A 21,043-nucleotide genomic window follows, 5' to 3' on the forward strand; every position below is an offset into this window, starting at 1 on the left:
TGGGCCCTGGCTCCGGCTTGCACAGGAGTCCTTTGGCTCAGTTTATGGGCCGAATTCAGGCAAAAATTCAGCCCTGATTTGTCCCTGAAATGGAGAACAGTAACACACCAGACCCCTTGATGTGAACCGCATCCAGCAGCAGCGTGAACCCAACCTTAAAGTGCTCCCGTCCCCTCGGGCTTGCATGCAGAAGCGACTGCATACTTAAATCGCACCCGCATATGTAAAAGTTGTTCAAACCATGCATGTGAGAGGTATTGCTGCGATCATTATAGTGAGAGCAATAATTCTAGCATTAGACCTCCTCTGTGCTGCAAAAGTGGTAGCCTGTAAAAATGTTCAATGTGTTAAATATGGAGATTTTTAAGTACCGTAGTTTGGCGCCATTCCACGAGTATGGAATCTCTTTACTCAGTGTAAACAGCACTACTCAAAATATGGGATGACGCTCTCGAAGCAGCAGACGAAGGAGAATCTTGTCTTCTGATACTGTTGGACCTTAGCGCAGCATTTGATACTGTAGACCACAAATTTTTACTGACTCGCCTAGCTGAAGTAGCTAGAGTCGCGGACTCGGATTTACCCTGGTTCTCCTCCTTCTTGGAAAACCGATCACAAATAGTGAAACTAGGTCCTTTCACTTCTGAAAAACGCACAATGTCATGCGGAGTCCCTCAGGGATCCCCCTTGGTGCCTGTATTGTTCAATATCTATCTCCGCCCTCTTTTTGAAATCATCAGTAACCAGAAGTTACTCTACCACTCCTACGCGGATGACACGCAACTATATTTTCGCATCTGCAACAATAAGGATCATTATCTCGGACTAGAGAAATGCCTTACTTTGATAGAAAATTGGTTGACGGAGAGTTACCTTAAACTCAATGGCTCAAAAACAGAACTTCTCCTGTTTCACGCCAACCGAAAGAGATTTCCCGCACCAACATGGACACCGCTGCCCATTCTGGGACAAACCATCACCCCTAGCACCAAAGTCAAAAGTCTCAGAGTCATTTTTGACACCCACATGACAATGGATGCACAAATAGGGTCAGTAGTCAGCGGATCCCACCATCTGCTGCGCCTACTACGCAGACTCATTCCCTTTGTCCCAAAAGAAGACATAGCAGTCGTGATGGGAACAATTATCAACTCCAGACTCGACTATGCAAATGCCCTTTACCTCGGACTCCCAAAATACCAAATCACTCTTCTGCAAGTCGTTCAAAATACGGCCGCGCGACTCGTGACTAGGAAAAAAACATGGGAATCAATCTCACCTTCACTGAGATCACTTCATTGGTTGCCAGTAAAAGACAGAATTACTTTTAAGGCACTCTGTCTGACGCATAAGTGTGTTCAAGTAAGTGCCCCCCAATATCTATTCAAAAAATTAAAAAGTCACAACCCCAATCGCGTTCTCCGATCCACTGACCAAAATCTACTCCAGATATCCAAAGCCAGATACAAGTCCAAAGGAGAAAGAAGATTTGGAATCCAAGGACCTAGACTATGGAACGCTCTACCAACCAGCATCCGAATGGAGGTGAATCACCTGGCCTTCAGAAAAAAAACTCAAAACCCATCTTTTCTGAAGGCAAAAGGACAGTAGGGAACAGATACTAAGCGCCCAGAGGCGATTCAGTTCGCCTGTGTTGCGCTATATAAGTTTCTCACTCACTCACTCAACATCTTTTATTATGCTTTTTTTTAAAATAAAAAAGTGCTCAAATATATTATGCTTTTTTTCGGGGTCCAGGCAGGGCCGGACTGGGAATGAAAACCAGCCCTGGAAATAATTTCATACCAGCCCCATAACATTATTATACCAGCCCCACAGCATAACGTCAGAGAGAGAGGGGGGTGCAACAATATGAAAGAGAGAGAGAGATATGCAATGCTCTGCAGGACCAAAACAACTATAAATGCACATTTATTTTTACCTGAAAAAAAAATGAATAAAAAAATCGACGAGAGTGAGAGAGAGACAGAAAGGGGACTGCAATGGTGAGAGAGAGGGTGCATTGCTCTGTAGGCCAAAACAATTATAAACACAAATTTTTACCTGAAAAAAAAGTTTGATTTAAAAAAAAAAAAAAAATCCATGAGAGAGAGCAACAGAGGGGCTGCAATGGTGAGAGAGAAAGGGGGGTGCAATGCTCTGCAGGCCAAAACAATTATAAATGCACATTTATTTTTACCTGCTTTAAAAAAATAAAAATAAATCCATGAGAGAGCAAGAGAGGTGCCATGGTCAGAGAGAAAGGGGGGTGCAACAGTGAGAGAGAAAGGGTGCGCAACGGTGAGAGAGGGAGTGCAACAGTGTGAGAGAGAGAGGGAGTGCAACGGTGAGAGAGAGAGGGAGTGCAACGGTGAGAGAGAGAGGGAGTGCAACGGTGAGAGAGAGAGGGAGTGCAACGGTGAGAGAGAGGGAAGGTGCAACGGTGAGAGAGGGAGTGCAACGGTGAGAGAGAGAGGGAAGGTGCAACGGTGAGAGAGAGTGAGAGTGCAACGGTGAGAGAGAGTGAGAGTGCAACGGTGAGAGAGAGTGAGAGTGCAACGGTGAGAGAGAGTGAGAGTGCAATGGTGAGAGAGAGAGAGAGAGAGAGTGCAGCGGTGTGAGAGAGAGAGAGAGTGCAACGGTGAGAGAGAGTGAGAGAGTGCAACGGTGAGAGAGAGTGAGAGAGTGCAACGGTGAGAGAGAGTGAGAGAGAGCAACGGTGTGAGAGAGAGAGAATGCAACGGTGAGAGAGAGTGAGAGAGTGCAACGGTGTGAGAGAGAGAGAATGCAACGGTGTGAGAGAATGCAACGGTGTGAGAGAGAGAGAGAGAGTGCAACAGTGAGAGAGAGAGAGAGAGTGCAACAGTGAGAGAGAGTGCAACGGTGAGAGAGGGAGTGCCACGGTGAGAGAGGGAGTGCCACGGTGAGAGAGAGGGTGCAACGGTGAGGGGGAGAGTGGGAGGGTGCAACGGTGAGAGAGAGTGAGAGTGCAACAGTGAGAGAGAGTGAGAGTGCAACGGTGAGAGAGAGTGAGAGTGCAACGGTGAGAGAGTGAGAGAGTGAGAGTGCAACGGTGAGAGAGAGTGAGAGTGCAACGGTGAGAGAGAGAGAGTGAGAGTGCAACGGTGAGAGAGTGAGTGCAACGGTGTGAGAGAGAGAAAGAGCAACAGTGAGAGAGAGAGTGCAACAGTGAGAGAGAGAGAGAGTGCAACGGTGAGAGAGAGAGTGTGCAACGGTGAGAGAGTGTGCAACGGTGAGAGAGTGCAACGGTGAGAGAGAGAGAGAGAGAGTGCAACGGTGAGTGAGTGCAACGATGAGAGAGAGAGAGAAAGTGCAACGATGAGAGAGAGAGAGAGAGAGTGCAAAAGTGAGAGAGAGAGTGCAAAAGTGAGAGAGAGAGTGCAACGGTGAGAGAGAGAGTGTGCAACGGTGAGAGAGAGAGTGTGCAACGGTGAGAGAGAGAGTGTGCAACGGTGAGAGAGTGCAACGGTGAGAGAGAGAGTGCGAGAGTGCAACGGTGAGAGAGAGAGAGTGCAACGGCGAGAGAGGGGGGTAGCAAAGGTGACAGAGGGGGGGGGGGTGAACCATGCTATGGTGAGAGTCTGAGATGGTGCACCCCCCCCCTTTCTCTGTCACCTTTGCTGCACCTGCAAATTGTAATCTGTATAATAATCTCTCTCTCTCTCACCATTGCACCCCCCCCCCCCGAGATTATTGTACAGATTACAATTTGCAAGGGTAGCAATAGCGACAGAGGTGGGGGGGCACCATGCAGAGAGGGGGAGGGGGGCACCATGCAATGCCTGGTGAGAGAGAGAGATTGTTTTAAAATTAAAATATGCAGGGGCAGCAAAAGTAGGTGACACTATACTGTGATTGCAATGTGTTCACCTGACCTGAGTTCCTGTGCTCCAACTCCGAGGGCGGCCGACGCCATTCACTCCTCCTGTGCCCTCACTTGTGACCTGCCTGCATACAGACATTGTGGGCGGGGCTGGCGCCGCACAGGCAGATGGAACTTGGAAGGGGAGATAGAACAGATGAACCACAGCGTTCTCACGTTCTCCTGCTCGGCTCCTCCCCGCAAGGGTGACATGATCACGCTGATTCCTCCGCAGGCGTCGGATCCGATTAGAAGGAATATGTGGCGGCGATCATGGCGGCCGCAACCCGCCGACTCGCCGCTTCTTTTCCTGACATGCATTACAGTGATGACACGGCAATCTATCCCTCCCTGCATAATTTATAAAGTTCGATGGCAGCCTGCGCTGTGGCGATGGCGGCCGCAGCAGCGGCCCGCCGCTGTTTTGTATTAGCTGTAAGCGAGACAAAAGCAGCCTCAGGGCACTGAATGCAGGCGGCCTACCGGGAATTTTCCCGGGATCCCGGTAGGCCAGTCCGGCCCTGGGTCCAGGGGAGATGGAAGGACACTTTCCTGCCTCCAGAGATGGAACAAAAACACCAGAGGTGTAGTGGAGCCTAGGGGTGCTCTGTGTGGAGACTGGGAGAGAAGGTGGACAGCCCCCAGCCCCTGACACTTTACCAATAAAGACTTTTCAGTATATTTGGGACTTCCATCATTTTCTATTTTATTACCCTTTGGATCAGCACTTCCCCATTTGTTTTTTTTATGTTTCCCCTCTTTTGGTCTGTTGAGTTGGGGAGCTGCGACCTCTGTTTGGTAATCATTATCCTTATGTTTCCAATAAGACTTCCTGGTTACCTCTGCTTGCGCCTGTTTTTTTGAAGTGTCTTATTATAGGCTTACCTATAGGTAAAAGTCAGTGATGGAAGTCAACTTCCACTTACAGAAATTCTTATGCCTTTTACTAAGTTGTTTGCACTAAGAATATTGACCACTAGAGGGTAGCACAGCATTGTATCATGGGAATCCTACTGGTTCTCATCAAGTTCACATTTTTGAATCCTTCCTAGCTTACTGGAGATACGAGAGCTTTCAGACTGCATTTTCAGCACAGGGAATGTCAGTTCCCAGTATATAACACAACACTAATCAAATGGTTTACAGTAAAAAGTTGCATTGAAGTACATTGCAAGTTTGTGCATAAGTTGTAAAGCGCTGTGTAAACTATTGACGCTATATAAATCCTGCATTATAATAAAAATAATCATCTAAAAAATGCAAATCTAGTTTACACATTGCCAATGTAAATCCCCAACAAATATTTTTGTGATTCGACGCATGCGTGGAAGCATTGACCTTCCAGGGCCGCGCACGTCGCCGCGTAATCATCGCGGCGACGGCGCGGCCACGTCACCGCGTATCGTGTCCGCGCGGATTTCTGTTTGATTTCAGACAGAAATCCGGCAGCGGACTGTCCGATGAAAACGGTCCGGCGGACCTTTTTCACCGGACAGTCCGTCCGTGTGTACGAGGCCTCACTCTCTTAGGCTGCATTCACACCTGAGAGTAGCGTTTTGCGGTGTTTTTTTTTCCGCGATTTGCCAAGAGCAAAACACAGCGTTTTTTACCACGATTTGCCGCGGCAAAACGCAGCGTTTTTTACCACGATTTTTTACAGGTCTAGGGTTACCAATGTAAAACACCCAAACGCCCAAATTTGCGCGACAAAAAAGGGTCCAGAACTTGTTTGGGCTTCAGGCGTTCGGCGTCAGGCGTTTTGTAGTGGAGATGTGAACCATCTCCATAGAGAATAATGTATTTTTTCCCCTCTAGCGTTTTGGGGTGTTGCGCTTCGGGCGACAAAACCCTCAGGTGTAAATGCAGCCTTATACAGAAAAAGTACAGGATCCATCTGGACAGGGAACCTTCTTTATATGTGAGTTCAAAGATGAACACAGCCACCTCCAAACCAGGTAACCATTGACCACCTGTGGATATACAAAGAATAAGTACTTTTTCAAAGCATCTATCTAAATGGCTGGGCTGGAGGTGGAAGTTTTCCCACTAGGGTTCCAACGTTCTGTAAAGGTATGTTGAGTACTGAACCTTGTCATGCTTCACTTAAACAATGGTTTGAAAACTGAGAACAGAAACTGATTGGCTGGCGTACCTCTTCCTTAGGTTACATAAACTTGCAGAGTGTACATTGACAGTTAAATATATTCTACCAGTTCCATCGTGTGTTAATTCCACAATGGTAGATATAAATTGATCTAAAAAAAAATTCTTATTTTTCAAACAATGGTTTGAAAACTGAGAATAAAAAAATGATTGGCTGCTGTAGACAACATTATTTTCTTCCTTCGACTATTTAAACGTGGTGAGTATAATATGAAATGGACAGTTAAATATGTTCCCCTAATGTTTCACCAGTTCCATCTAAATATAATAACATAGGTTTCCCCTTCTTGCCTTTTAGATGCCAGAGTTAGACATACAGCAACTGAAAGGACACCGGCAGAAACGTCTGGCTAGGACAGTTCTTAGTCACATGGTCATGGCTTATGTCTGGCAGAATGGAGAGAATGGAGGAGTTAAGGTAAGAGTCTGTCTACAGCAGGGATAGGCAACCTTTGAGAACATGAAAGAGATCAAAGATCACTGGGTTTCGACGCATTTTTTTTTAAATATAATTTACTAGCAGGACCTAACTAAATAGTAAAGAAAACTTATAAAAATATAATAAAGCAAATGTCACTGTAAAAATATAAACTTAGCCTACCTTAAAAAAAGAGGACAGTGTCAGTAGGGCAGTGGATGGTGTTGGCAGTAGTGTATTTAGGTTTTGTGCTGCCCTAGGCCTGACTAAACTCGTGCACCCCCTAATTTAAATATGCCCCACCCCTTCCTGTTGAGGCCACATCCCTTTCTGTTCAAGACCCGCCCTGAATTTTTCAATTCAACTAGTTCTGAGGGCCTGGGGGGGGGGGGATGGATTCCCTTAATTTGCATAGATTTCCTCTCACTTCCTGTTTGGCTATGGGGCAGAAAGTGAAGGGAAATCTCTAAAATGGGACAGGGATGGTAAAAAATAAACTGACAGGGGCTATAGTTCTACTTAGCACAAATTTCTGATAATTTTATTGAGAGGACTAAGAAGATATAGCCATGCCAATGGTGCAGCAGAAACCATATAGCACAGTGAGGAAGGTTTGTGGTCCAGGATGATAGGACAGTTAAAATTAGAAGCAGCTTGCGTTACACTAACAGTGTAGTGCAAGCTGGAGGAGAGTCTTTCCGTGCTGCCCCCCTGCACAGTGCTGCCCTAGACCTGGGCCTTGTTGGCCTAGGCCAGGATACAGCGTTGGGTGTCAGTAGTATTTTTTTATTTTTTTTTCGTTATTATTTAGCAGCCCTAAATGGGCTAGTGGGCTTTGGTAAAATATCAGGGGTCTAAACAGAGCTTTGATGCCTCACTTTTGAGACAGAGAAAGAAAATTGAGGACACAGTGACAACATATTTACTGCCCTCCCCCCTACTGGCTCTCCATTCTGAAGATCTCCTCCAGCAGGTGGTGGGAGAGGAGAGAAGAGGAAGCCGGCAATGCTACAAGGAAGGCACAGAATGAGGGGGATCCTGGACCGGAAGGGTGGCAGGGCTGGCATTTACTGGATCTGATCCCCTGTATTTTCTTCCGTGGCAACTTAATGCAAGCAGGAGGGAGAGGAGGAGAAGCCGGATTTCAGCTGCCACAGAAGAAAAATACACAGGATTGGATTCAGTAAATACCACCCCCGCCATCCCTTTGTCCAGGTTCTAGGGGTTGGCAAGGAAAAGACGGAATCTACCTGTCACGTGCCCATGATTGTGATTGCCGGTCCCTGGCCTACAGAATACAGTTCCCTCTATCAGTCATGTGGTTAGAGGTTCTGGGGTTAGCTCCACTGCCTTGATGCAAACATATGACGCTTAACCTATACAGAGAACACTGATCGGCCTAATTATGCAATTTTTGGTCGATTTGGGGTTGTTGATAGTATGTGGTCAAATTTATTTTCTTTTTTAACTAAATCTGTCATGAGAAAAATACAGTAGGCTGCCATTTCTGACCTTCTTTAAATTCTAATTGACTGGCTGTCTCTGGTTTAAATGCTTTCGGAGTCTGAACTAAAACAAGTATGCAACCATTCTGTTTTCAAGGGGTTAAAGTAAGCTCATAGCTGCCACAGAAGTCATGAACGTGGTAATATTTTTTTTCCCAAATAACATTTTTATTGTTGTTTGTATTGCAATACAAGGATACATAAGCGTAAAGGTACAGGTCGTATTATGCATCAGTTTCGTTACACAATCACTCATAGCATCTTGTAGTTTACTTAAAGACAATAGTAGTTACGTATCTGGTGCTAGCAGATCGCTGTATATGCGTTGTTATTCAACAGTAAATATCAACTTGTATAAAAGAAAATAGGAGTCACTCGAGAACTCAGATTGGGGGGGAAAGGAAAGAGATAGGGGAAAGAGTAAAGCCGCGTACACACGGTCGGTCAAAACCGATGGAAACGGACTGAAGGACTGTCCAAACCGATAGTGTGTGGGCCCCATCGATCAGTTATCCTTCGGTCAAAATTTTTAAAACTTGCTTTAAAATTGAACCGATGGACGCCTAACCGATAGGTCAAAACCGAAGGTTAGTATACAAAAGCATCGGTTAAAAGCCCACGCATGCTCAGAATCAAGTCGACGCATGCTTGGAAGCATTGAACTTCATTTTTCTCAGCACGTCGTTGTGTTTTACGTCACCGCGTTAGGCTCGATCGATTTTTTAACTGATGGTGTGTAGGCACATCAGACCATCAGTCAGCTTCATCGGTTAACCGATGAGAACGAATGGACTAATCGGATGGACTGATCGTGTGTACAGGGCTTAAGAGGTCATTGTATTGGCTCTTCTACCTGTTCAAGGTGGGTCCTCCCGAAGGTGCCACAGCGTCCAGTCTGTTCTGTATTCTAGCGGTCATTTTCTCCATCAGCTCCACATCTTTAATTCTAGCATGCAGGGCCTCAGGAGAGGGAGGGGAGCGCCGTTTCCAGTTTAGAGCTACGAGCCAGCGTTCAGCCGTGTGGATGTGGCGTAATATTTTTTTTAGGGTGTGGGGATCATCAGTGATGATAAACCTAGTAGAAAAAATGTTGGTGTCGTGGGGAACGGCTTTTCGAAAAGACAGGCCAGCAGCTGCTGAACCGAGTTCCAAAAAGGGGTAATCAGTGGGCAGCTCCCGTAGTTATGGAGAAGGGTACCTTTGTCTCCCTGACACCGCCAACTGCGGTTGGAGCTAGTGGGGTAGATGGCATGGAGCACATCTGGGGTCATGTACCAGAAATAGAGGATTTTTTATGTATTTTCCTTATACAGTGTGCAGAGAGAGGTTTTTTTTTCCGCTTGAGACAAAATAACTTCCACTGATCCTTGGGGATTTCCTCATTAAGAGCCTTCTCCCATCGGATCATAGAGGCGTGTTTGCCCTGCGCTTTTGAAGGGGTAGGCATTTAATATCATATATATGTTGGAAATTATGCCCTTCTGAGAAAATTGCAGGTTTGGGGCTATAGTTGGGGCGGTAATAATTTTTAAAGCGAGCAAAGGACTTGTTGCCTTACCTTTATGATGGCAAATAAGTTTTAAGAAAAAAATACAAAAACTGTTACATTTATAATGAAATTAAAGTACCGTATATACTCGCGTATAAGCCGACCCGAATATAAGCCGAGGCACCTAATTTTACCACAAAAAAATGTGGAAACTTATTGACTCGAGTATAAGCCTAGGGTGGAAAATGCAGCAGCTACTGTTAGTTGAAAAGAGGGTCAACAACATGCGTTTGATAAATACCTGTGTAATTATTGTGTGAAACAAAAAGTGCAATTTCCACTATTTTATTCTCCAGTGTCTCTGCTTTCAGAAAACATATAATTGTTGGGGAGTAATTTCATAAAAAAAAGAAAATCCATATTTTAACATGTACGCATAAAAAAAAAAAAAAAAAATTCCCCCGGCAGACAAGAGGTGAGCCAGGAAGTAAAGTATCTGTCTCACTGGAAAGCTGACATTTCTGTAGCGTATATGTGGCAGTGACATCACTTGACATACAGCTGAATGGTTCAGTTTTATTGACCTGATGCTAGTAGGCAGCTTAGCACTGTGGAATGTTTACTGAGAGAGTAATACATCTTCAACAGCCTTGCATGTTAAAGACAATCTGAATAAAAGCTACTTACCTTTCACTTTTTCTTTCGTAAGATTATCAGAGAACATAAAAACATTTAGTGTCCCAAAGGCAAGTAGAACCGCAGGGACAGGGTGGGCTAGCATTTCACATCAGACCTTGACAATAATGAAGCAATCTGTACAGATGGGCGCCAGTAACTTTTACAAGCAAAAAAGGGTTTATTTACTTACTCAATACTCCAGGAAGAGAAAGGATAAGGGCACAGGACACCTATGGACTAGAAACCCCCAAAAAGGGGGTGAAAGTACTTGCCTTAAAGCTGACTTGGTACTCTGTAAATGTGACTCCTGACTTAAAGTCCATTGAGCAGTCAATACCCTTGGGAAAAAAACACCATACTCCATTGAGGTCAAAGCTTCAGATTCCAGCTTTTCTGGCTTCTCAAGACATCTGGCGGCCTTCCATGATCTTTGACCTCTGGGAACCTGCCTTCTGACCTTTGACCTCTGGGGGAAATCCATGTTCCAATTCCTGAGTCCTAGCCTTATTCTTCAAGGGAAAAACCTAACCCATTTAACACTATGATATATTGGAGGTTATTTACGAAAGGCAAATCCACTTTGCACTACATGTGCAAAGTGCACTTGAAATTGCACTGAAAGTGCACTTGGAAGTGCAGTCGCTGTAAATCTGAGGGGTAGATCTGAAATGAGGGGAAGCTCTGCTGATTTTATCATCCAATCATGTGCAAGCTAAAATGCTGTTTTCTATTTTCCTTGCATGTCCCCATCGGATCTACAGCGACTGCAGTTCCAAGTGCACTTTGAGTGCAATTTCAAGTGCACTTTACACCTGTAGTTTTCACTTGTAGTGCAAAGTGGATTTTCCTTTCGTAAATAACCCCCATTGTGTTAAATGAACTACCCATCAAAATGTTTTATTTTTGTGTTTGTTAAAAACAGCCACCTATTATGTCTAGGGCAGGGGTAAGCAACCTCGGCACACCAGCTGTGGTGAAACTACAAATCTCATGCCTCTGCCTCTAGGAGTCATGCCTGTGATTGTCAGGGTCTTGCATTGTCTCATGGGAATTGAAGTCTCACCACAGCTGGAGGGTCGAGGTTGCCTACCCCTGGTCTAGGGGATGTCTTTTTGTAGATTTATTGCAGTAAATAACAGGAGAGTGAGATGAGGGTGCAGGATACTCCAAAACACAAAACAGGTACAGGAGGACAGTTGCTCAAATACAAATCCTTTAGCAGTCTTTGCTGGAAGAAAAGGGTATAGCTGACTAATCTGAGATTTTGTATGAGCAGTCTCAGTCCTTGCAGCAACTTCTAGCATTAAGTTCCAAAGTACAAGCCAAGGCCTACTCACAATGTCCAAGGACAGCTGCTTTCCACCCAGCTTCCATGTGACACTCTTTGGTGACAAAATGGTGCTCCTCCAGCCCAGTTCCCCTCCAGCAAATGTCTTTCGGCCCAAGTTCCTTCAGGCCCTCGGCCAAGCCCATGCTGAGACCTAACAGCTCTTCAGTACACAGTCTGCCTTCCAAGGACAGCAGCCCCATAATAATGGTTTTCTTCTCCCCAACCAGCTTCTGGGTGCCTCCCCCTAAGATCAGATAAATATTCATAACTTCAGAGGCTGACACTCCCACTCTATTTCTAGAAGATTCTTCCAGAAATAGACAAGAGCAACCAACTCTAAAGTGCTGCTGAGACAAAAATTTAATTACCTAGCTAGTACAGGAATCAATTGACGTCAGTTTGTATGTCCATCTTCATCTCAATTCAGTTCAGTTTGCAAAATCTGTGTTCAGTTTACTAGTTTGACCATAAAAGGATGCTGTTGTATGTGTGTGTTTTTTTTTGCGAACCTAAACTGACTCGGATGTATGTTCATTTACGCCTGCCCTCACATAGACCTACAATGTGATTCAGTTTGGATCCATCTTAAAACTGACAAACTAATCCAGACAGAACACTGGTGTGAAGGGGCTCAATAATTTCTAATTTATCTACCAATTGGATTTCAATTCTTCTTTTATTAGACCTGTTTATAATGAGGCTTTTCTATTCCATCAGGTGCTACCTCGAGTCCTGGCAGTGCCCTATCATCAGATCTCACTAGCTCTTGGTCTGCCGTTAATCATGATCCATGCTGATCTTGTCTTGGCAAACTGGAAAAAGAAGGACCCACTGGGGTAAGAACAACTCTTTGGTGTCACAGGGTTCATAAGGAAGTCTTTATCTTTCTGTATTATTAGAACACATATGTTCTATTTTGAAATCTTACACAATAAGCTCTTAAACACATTAAAAAGTTTATCATGTTGAGATTACCTCTGGAAAATGTCTGTCCATACTAATTGTTTGTTTCCTTCCTTCCCTTGCTCCTTGGGACTCTTGTGAAGGCCTCTAACAATAGAGTAAGTGAAACTCAATTACTTTTATACAACTCTTTGAAGTACTTAAAGGTTTACTTTATTGGGGAACAGGGAATTTGGTACTGAATACCATAGTCATCTGGGTGTATAAGATAAAATGCTGTGAGCTCTAAAAAGTGGAAACTTTATACAGGTTCCTACCATGAAATTGTTCCGTAAAAGTTCCCATAGATTTGAGTGCCACCTGTACCAGCCAATAAAAAATGGTTTAGGAAATCACCACAAGTTTATGGAAAGGCTGCCGTCTCTTCAAATAGTCCCTGGCAAACCAATCTTAAGAGAGAGAGAAAAAAGATAACCTACTGTAAATTTTCATTGCTTAGTAAATAAACATACTTTTTTATTTATTTTCCAAAATCATTGGATAAAACATGTGATATAAATTGATTGAAATCACATCTATGGCTAACAAAATGGCACTATCATGTGCAAAGCAGCCCATAATGACCAGTGACTTCGAATTTTTGTGAAATCTATTAAGTTAAAGCGGAAATTCAACTAAAAATGAAAGTTATTCATATAGTTTTCCTCTCCCCAGCCTCTAACTGATATGAAGCCTTTTGGGATAAGTAGGTACTTTTTTTGTTTGTTTTTTATTTTCCTTTTTCCCCCTTTTTGATAGGTACTTTCTCCCACCTACCTAATTTTTGCCTATTCAAGGATAATGTCATACATCCCTGGAGGCTGCAGAACTAGTCTTCTATGCCATGCAATCTTGCACATTTTTAGTTGGTAACCGGCTTTGAATTATCAGAAGTCAAAGCCGTCTCCAAATCCAAGATGGTGGTACTAATAAACAGTCATCAGAAGAACCTACAGGGAAGACAGCGCTGGACTCTATGGACTGGTATCTGTTTTTTTTAAAAGTCGGCAGCTACAGCATTTGTAGCTGCTGACTGTTAATATTCACATTGTAGTCTAAAGCCATATTGGTTACAGTAGGGGAGGGTTAAAACCTCTGTTTCGTGTGTGTTTTTTTTTTTTTTTTGAATTTGTGTTTCATTAGGAAGAATTCCCTTCACTTTCTGCCTTCTAGACTCAACAGGAATTAAGATATCTTTACAATTTGAGGAGAACCCCCCTTAGAAAGCTTTCACAGGAAAAAGTTTCCGCAATTGAGGATTTCCCCTCAATTTTTGTTCTGGCAACTGCATTTTGAACTTACTTTCACCCTCAATGGATACTTGCCTCTTTCCTTGCCAGTGCCACCAGTCTCTGAAGGAGTGAAGAAAAACTGTCTGATGAAGAATTTTCAGAACCCAATACTTCAGAAGGTGTAAATTTCCTGGTGACCTGCTGTGCTTAGTAGTTCCTCCTGCTGGCCCCTACACTGCTACAGGATACAGTAGTGACACAGGAGTCAATGGATCAAACCACTAAGTGCAATGGGATGACCAGGAAATAAACACTTTCGGATGTATTGTATTCTGCAAATTACTCAACCAGTGGTTTCCCTATACTACTGCAGAGAAAAGTGGTGTGGGTAAGGTAAAATTAATTGTCGTCTTTGCAGGGTACACATTTTTTATACATTGAGTGTAACCACAGGGTTGTTTTAAAGCCCAGCTCCAAGCAAATTAGAAATTTACATTGTGTATTGTGCATCCATTCCTCTACTCCTGTTTTGATTCCAAAACACCTATTCCTAAGCCATCCTGAAGTGTAATGGATCTGTCAGTTTCCTTTATGAACCAAGCGAATTTCCTGATCTTGGGGACCAGACCTTTTTTTCCCCTGTATGTTATTTTTTTGGGCTTTGGTCCCCTTACTGCCCTTGAGTTCTCCTGCCTTTGGAGCCTATATTATAAGTAAGAACTTGGCTGCTTAAAGTTTCGCTACCACCAAAAGGAGGTGTCCGCAGGGATGGGACACCCAATGAAAGTAAACATAAGAAAGGAGAAGGATTATCAAGGGGGGTTGAACTTTAATACTTGGGTTAGGGGGACAGCATCAACAGCTTTCATAGTTCTCTCTATATTATTTTCCCTAATAGCGAGTTTAACGTCCAACAGTGACCTACTAACCTTGTTTTTTTTCTCAGATAAGCTCTTTTTTTTCCAGTAAATCTATATCTGAACAACACACACACATTTCCCCAGCACGATGAAAGATTACTGCATGTCGTTCTACAGATTTTTGTAGTTTCACACTACTCATTAGTCCATGTTTGTTTCCTATGCACAACACTGATTTTTTTTTAAGTGAAACATTTCTTTGTATTTTGGAGAAAAAAATCTAATAAGAACTGATAAGAACACAGGATTTTTTTTTTAACTTAGGAATATCAAAGATTTAGGTTTGTTGGCTGATGTCCAAAAGAAGCCTCATGACACATCTCAGGAAGCAATCTCATGGCTAACAGAGGACAGAATTAGAAATAGACTTGAAAAACTTAACATTAATAAGTCACCGGGACCAGATAACTTGCACCCAAGGGTCCTTAAGGAACTCAGTCAAGTAATTGCCAGACCATTGTTCCTAATTTTTACGAACAGTCTACTGACTGGAATGGTACCAGCTGATTGGAGAAAAGCCAATGTAGCACCAATATTTAAAAAAAGGTAGCCTAACATTAATATTAAAGTGGTTGTAAAGGTTTGTTTTTTATTTTCTAAATAGGTTTCTTTAAGCTAGTGCATTGTTGGTTCACTTACCTTTTCCTTCGATTTCCCTTCTAAATGTTTTTTTTTCTTTGTTTTCTTTGTCTGAATTTCTCACTTCCTGTTCCTCCTCAGTAATGTGTTCAGTAAGCTGTTCTAAATGACTTTCCACCACTCGGATGATGGTGTAAAACTTACTGAGGAGAAACAGGAAGTGAGAAATTCAAACAAAGTAAAAAAACATTTAGAAGAGAAATCAAAGAAAAAGGTAAGTGAACCAACAATGAACTAGCTTAAATGAACCTATTTAGAAAATAAAAGACAAACTTTTACAACCCCTTTAATGCAAGCTCTTGGAGGGGATAAGGGACTATATACAAGATTTTAGTAATGACAACGGTATCATTAGCAGTAATCAGCATGGATTCATGATGAATCGTACTTGCCAAACCAATCGATTAACCTTCTATGAGGAGGTGAGCTGCCATCTAGATAAAGGAAGCCCGTAGACGTGGTGTATCTGGATTTTGCAAAAGCATTTGATACAGTTCCCGATAAACGTTTACTGTACAAAGTAAGGTCCGTTGGCATGGGCCATAGGGTGAATACATGGATTGAAAAGTGGCTACAGGGACGAGTTCAGAAGGTAGTGATAAAGGGGAAGTACTCAGAATGGTAAGAGGGGTCTTCCATGGTTCTGTCCTGGGACCAATCCTGTTTAGTTTATTCATAAACTACCTGGAGGATGGGATAAACAGCTACATTTCTGTATTTGTGGACGATACTAAGCTAATCAAGACAATAACTTCTCTGCAGAATGTGGAAACCAAGAAGATTTGAATAAATTAATGGGGCGGGCAACTACATGGCAAATGAGGTTTAATGTAGAAAAATGTAAAATAACGCATTTGATTGGAAAAAATATGAATGCAATCTACTCACTAGGGGGAGAACCTCTTGGGGGGGATCTAGAATTTGAAAAGGACCCGGGGTCCTAGTAGATGACAGGCTCAGCAATGGCATGCAATGGCAAGCTGCTGCAAGCAAAGCAAATAGAATTTTGGCATGCATTAAAAAGGGGATTAACTTCAGAGATAAAACGATAATTCTCCCACTCTACAAGACTCTGGTCTGGCTGCTCCTGAAGTATGCTGTCCAGTTCTGGGCACAAGTCCTCAGAAAGGATCTGCTGGAACTGGAGTTAGTCCAGAGAAGGGCAACAAAACTAATAAAGGGACTGGAGAACCTTAGTTATGAGGAAAGGTTTACGAGCACTGAATATGTTCTCTCTGGAGAAGAGACGCTTGAGAGGGTATATGATTTTAATGTACAAATACCGTACTGATGACCCCACGGGGGGATTAAAACTTTTCCGCAAAAGGGAATTTAATAAGACACACGGCCATTCACTAAAATGAGAAGAAAGTGGTTTAACCTTAAACTGCGTAGAGGGTTCTTTGCTGTAAGAGTGGTTAGGATGTGGAATTCTCTTCCACAGGCAGTGGTTTCAGCGGGGTGCATTGATAATTTAAAGAAACTATTAGATAAGCACCTGAACGACTACAACATACAGGGTTATACAATGTAATATTGACATAAAAAAATACACATAGGTTGGACTTGATGGACTTGTGTCTTTTTTCAACCTCGCCTACTATGTAACAGGGACTATTCTTAAATGCACCAATAGTACAACTAGGCCCCAACGCGAGCCAGCTAAGGAGTTAGGACTAAAGGCTGTCCCTTTACAGCTGCTAAACCTTCACCTATTGTTTTTGCTAAGAGGTACCTCTCAGGGAACATAACATTTTGTAGCCATTCTCCCAGAGTGCACTCTAGACTAGTTTTAGTATTATTCACATTGCAGTTCATGCTTAAATGCACAGTTTGTTGCTGAATGTGCTGATTCAGAAGTTAATTCCAGTCTAGTGGTACAGAACTCTATTCAAAATTATCTTGGCAGAGTGATTATTTCTGTAGCAGAATGTGTCTGAACCTACCTTCTTTGTGTTCATTTATGCTCAAACCACCATTTATTCTAGTCCGTACCAATACATTAAGTTAATTTACCACCAAAACGGTCTTGTGTCTATTTATTGGTGCTAATCCACACCCGAGTTTAAGGTAGCTATTCTCATGTTCTTAAAAGTGCTTGGCAGTAACTTTCATTCAACCAGGTGTATCAGAGGGGCTGAGGGTGTTCATGGAGTTGAGGTGCATAACAGAGAACCCAATTTACCAAGCGGCTTTTGTGGGAGTTAGTGCTACAGCAGTATTTTACTGAATACTGAAACTACTGGAGAACCATGACAGCTATGGACCTTGAGTTTTCATGAGAAGAGGGTCAGGAATTGAAGCCTCTATAATTCCTCAATAGAGACTTCCTTTAACTTCTGCACTGCTCAGTTATTGGTAGTGAGGCTGGTGTCTGTTTTAATAATCATAAAGTATGACCAACATTGCACAGGGGTATGGCTTTGCATAGCTTATGTTTCTTATGTCTTGTTCACAGGAACCTGTCCACCATTGTGTCGCTTCCAGGAGGTGACAGTCTGCAGGGCTTTGTTTTGGTCACCTTGCTGGTAGAAGTGGCAGCCATCCCTGCAGCCAGGGTAGGTAGATTACAGGAATGAGTGAAAAGCCTATTCTTCAGACTGCTACTGTGAGATCTTATCATAGTGTGATAAAATGTGCTAAGTAAATAGATCCCGGGAAAGCCTAGTAGTGACGTCTATGAAGTGTAGTCTGCCTGGATACAGTTATGTGTTTTCTGTTTGCTTTCACCACCACCGATACATTCAGCTTTTTCGAAACATTATACAGTTATTGATGACATCAAGCATTGCTGACTAATCTGAACGCCTTTGTGCTATTTTTTACTGTGTACAAAGAGCTTGCGGTGCACTAAATAAAATGAGGCAAACGGATGATGAAAGCCAATGTCATACTTGAAAGGGGGGAGGCACCAACTATTGCACAATGGCTTAGTGGTTTTCACTTCTGCCGTGCAGCACTGGGGGCCTCGGTTTAAATCCCAACCAGGATGCTACCTGCTTGGAGTTTTCATTTTCTCCCTGTGTTTGCTCCCACACTAGATACACAGTAGGTTAAAAAACCTTGGGCCAGATTCTCAGAGACTTACGTCGGCGTATCAGTAGATACGCCGTCTTAAGTCCGAATCTGCGCCGTCGTATATTTAAGCGTATTCTGGAAACCAGATACACTTAAATTTGGCTAAGATACGAGCGGCGTAAGTCTCCTACGCCGTCGTATCTTAGGGTGCATATTTACGCTGGCCGCTAGGTGGCGCTTCCGTTGTTTTCCATGTCGAATATGCAAATGAGCAAGATACGCAGATTCGCGAACGTATGTACGCCGTCGCAATTAGTTGCGCCGTTTACGTAAGACATACGCCGGCGTAAAGATAAAGCAGGTCTCTAGGTGGCGTAGCCCATGCAAAGTATGGACGTCGGAACAAGCGTATCTTTTTACATCGTTTGCGTAAGTCGTACGCGAATAGGGCTGTGCGTAAGTTACGTTCACGTCATAGGCAGTGTTCGACGTATATTAGGCATTCTATCCGACGCATGCGCACTGGGATACGTCCACGGACGGCACATGCACCATACGTTCAAAACGTCATTTACGTGGGGTCATGCTTTATTTGCATAAAACACGCCCACCTCTTCCCAATTTGAATTAGGCGCGCTTACGCCGGCACATTTACGCTACGCCGCCGTAACTTAGGACGCAAGTGCTTTGTGAATACAGCACTTGCCTCTCTAAGTTGCGGCGGCGTAGCGTAAATACGCAACGCCTGCCCACACTTACGCCGGGGTACGTGAATCTAGGCCCTTGTGTCCAAATTGCCTTTAGCATGTGAATGTTTTGTTTATTAGAGGGCCTAGATTGTAAGCTCCATGAGGGCAGAGACTGGTGCAAAAGGACAGTATGTAAAGTTCTGGGTAAATTGTCAGTGATATATAAATACCTGAAATATTACATTTATATCCAGCAAGAGTGTGAGAGCATTCAACAAGAAAAACTGGATGATCTCTTAAGCTGGCCATGCATGGATCAAAATTCGACCAATTAAGCAAAGAAGTCTCCCCGCTGTCAGAATACAATAGCATCAAATGTGTGGATGGGATAATCAAGTCAGTTTTTTTTCTCAAGCCACTGGTTAAACAAAAAAACTGATTCATGTATGGGCTGCTTTAGGCATGCATATTTATTTGCTACAAGTAGGCATGCCTTTATGCATTCTAGATAACTTTTCTCATCACTATTACCCTGGGAGAGGAGTGTGGCCTGTGAATATAACAGGCCTACTTAGTCAATAGTCCTCTCCACTTCCAGTTTATTTGGCTGGGTGACTGAAGATCAATAATACTTATAGATATGATTGCTGGACAATGAAATATTTAAAAACAGACAAAAGGAGCCTTTTTACGTTGACCTATGTTTTGTAGAACACCACCAAAACCTGACAACTGAGTAGGCAAATGTTGCCTTCCAGTTTTTACATTATGCTCTGATAATGCCTTGTGTCCTTATTGTATTGGCACAGAATATTTCATTGAGAAGTTCATTAGGGCTAGTGTAATCTCCAACTTCCATCGTAGGTAGCCTCAATACCTCTAGAGGGGCTCCCTGGAACAGGGGTCTCCAAGCCATGGCCCTCTAGTTCAGGAACTACAATTCCCATGATCCCATCATGCCTAATCATTTCTGTGAATATCAGGCCTTGTACACACGACCGAACATGTCTGCTGAAACTGGTCCACGGACCAGTTTCCGCGGACATGTTCGGTCGTCTGTACGGCCGACCGGACAATTTTCCGGCGAATTGAACAGGTTTCCAGCGGACAAATGTTTCTTAGCATGCTAAGAAACATGTCCGCTGGAAGCCTGTCCTTCGGACATGTTCGGTCGTCTGTATGACTCACCGGACATGTCCGCTCGGCCGAAAGCCCTCGCATGTGTCGAAGTGATTCGACGCATGCGTGGAAGCATTGACCTTCCAGGGTCGCGCACGTCGCCGCATCATCGTCGCGGCCACGTCACCGCGTTCGCTGTCCGCGGGAAATTTGGTCTGATGGTGTGTACAGCCATCAGACCAAAATCCGCCAGCGGACATGTCCGATGAAAACGGTCCACGGACCGTTTTCATCGGACATGTCCCGTCGTGTGTACGAGGCCTCAGAGTTTTACAATGCCTTATTGGACGTGTAGTTCTGGAACAGCTGGAGGGCCATAGTTTGAAGATCCCTTAGGCCTGGAAGATAAATAAATATAGATGCAGCCATCCCTTTCTGCAGGGTTTTTCATTTTTTTATTCTATATCAGGAATCACAAAATCTAACAATTGCTATTGTATCAATTAAACATACAGAACCGTGCCATTTATACTGTATAGGACTAAATATTAAAATTCTTGTGTGAGAGTGCACTAAATAAAGTAATGACTGGTTCTTTTTATGCTTACTGCACCACGATACCTACCTATTGGTATCTTTAACACATATTAAACTAATAAGGCGTATTCAGTGTGATTTGTTTGATAAATGATTGCTGTCTTATTTGCAGGCTGTCATTCAGGCAGTGAAATCTGTGGAATCTGATGATAAGCAGACACTGCTTTTAGCTCTGCAAAACTTGAAACGCTCGATGAACAAGATGAATGAGGCTCTCCATCTCATTTACGGTTAGTAAGCATGAACATTATTCCTAAACCCACGCTTTACCACTCCTCTATGTTTAATTCACTACTCCTATTTTTATTCCTAGCTATTGATGCACCTCCCTCTGTGCTTATCTGATTAATGCCAACCAAGGAAACATTTTTCTGATGCAATTTCTAAAATGTGGTTTTGCGACATTCCCAATTATAGCTGA

The 21,043-nt window shown here is 43.3% G+C and overlaps 1 protein-coding gene across 2 annotated transcripts in view; it reads left to right on the top strand.

Moving 5' to 3' along the window:
• Positions 1-21,043, top strand: part of IDO2 (indoleamine 2,3-dioxygenase 2) — a 73,913-nt gene that overhangs the window by 29,229 nt on the left and 23,641 nt on the right. For both annotated transcript variants that reach the window (XM_040346074.1, XM_040346073.1), the window contains exons 3-7: positions 6,345-6,464; positions 12,184-12,302; positions 12,513-12,527; positions 17,658-17,757; positions 20,735-20,852. In XM_040346074.1, coding sequence (XP_040202008.1) covers positions 6,345-6,464; positions 12,184-12,302; positions 12,513-12,527; positions 17,658-17,757; positions 20,735-20,852 — 472 coding nt within the window. The remainder of the gene's footprint in view (positions 1-6,344; positions 6,465-12,183; positions 12,303-12,512; positions 12,528-17,657; positions 17,758-20,734; positions 20,853-21,043) is intronic.

The sequence above is a fragment of the Rana temporaria genome, chromosome 3, assembly GCF_905171775.1.
Source record: "Rana temporaria chromosome 3, aRanTem1.1, whole genome shotgun sequence".
Taxonomy (NCBI): domain Eukaryota; kingdom Metazoa; phylum Chordata; class Amphibia; order Anura; family Ranidae; genus Rana; species Rana temporaria.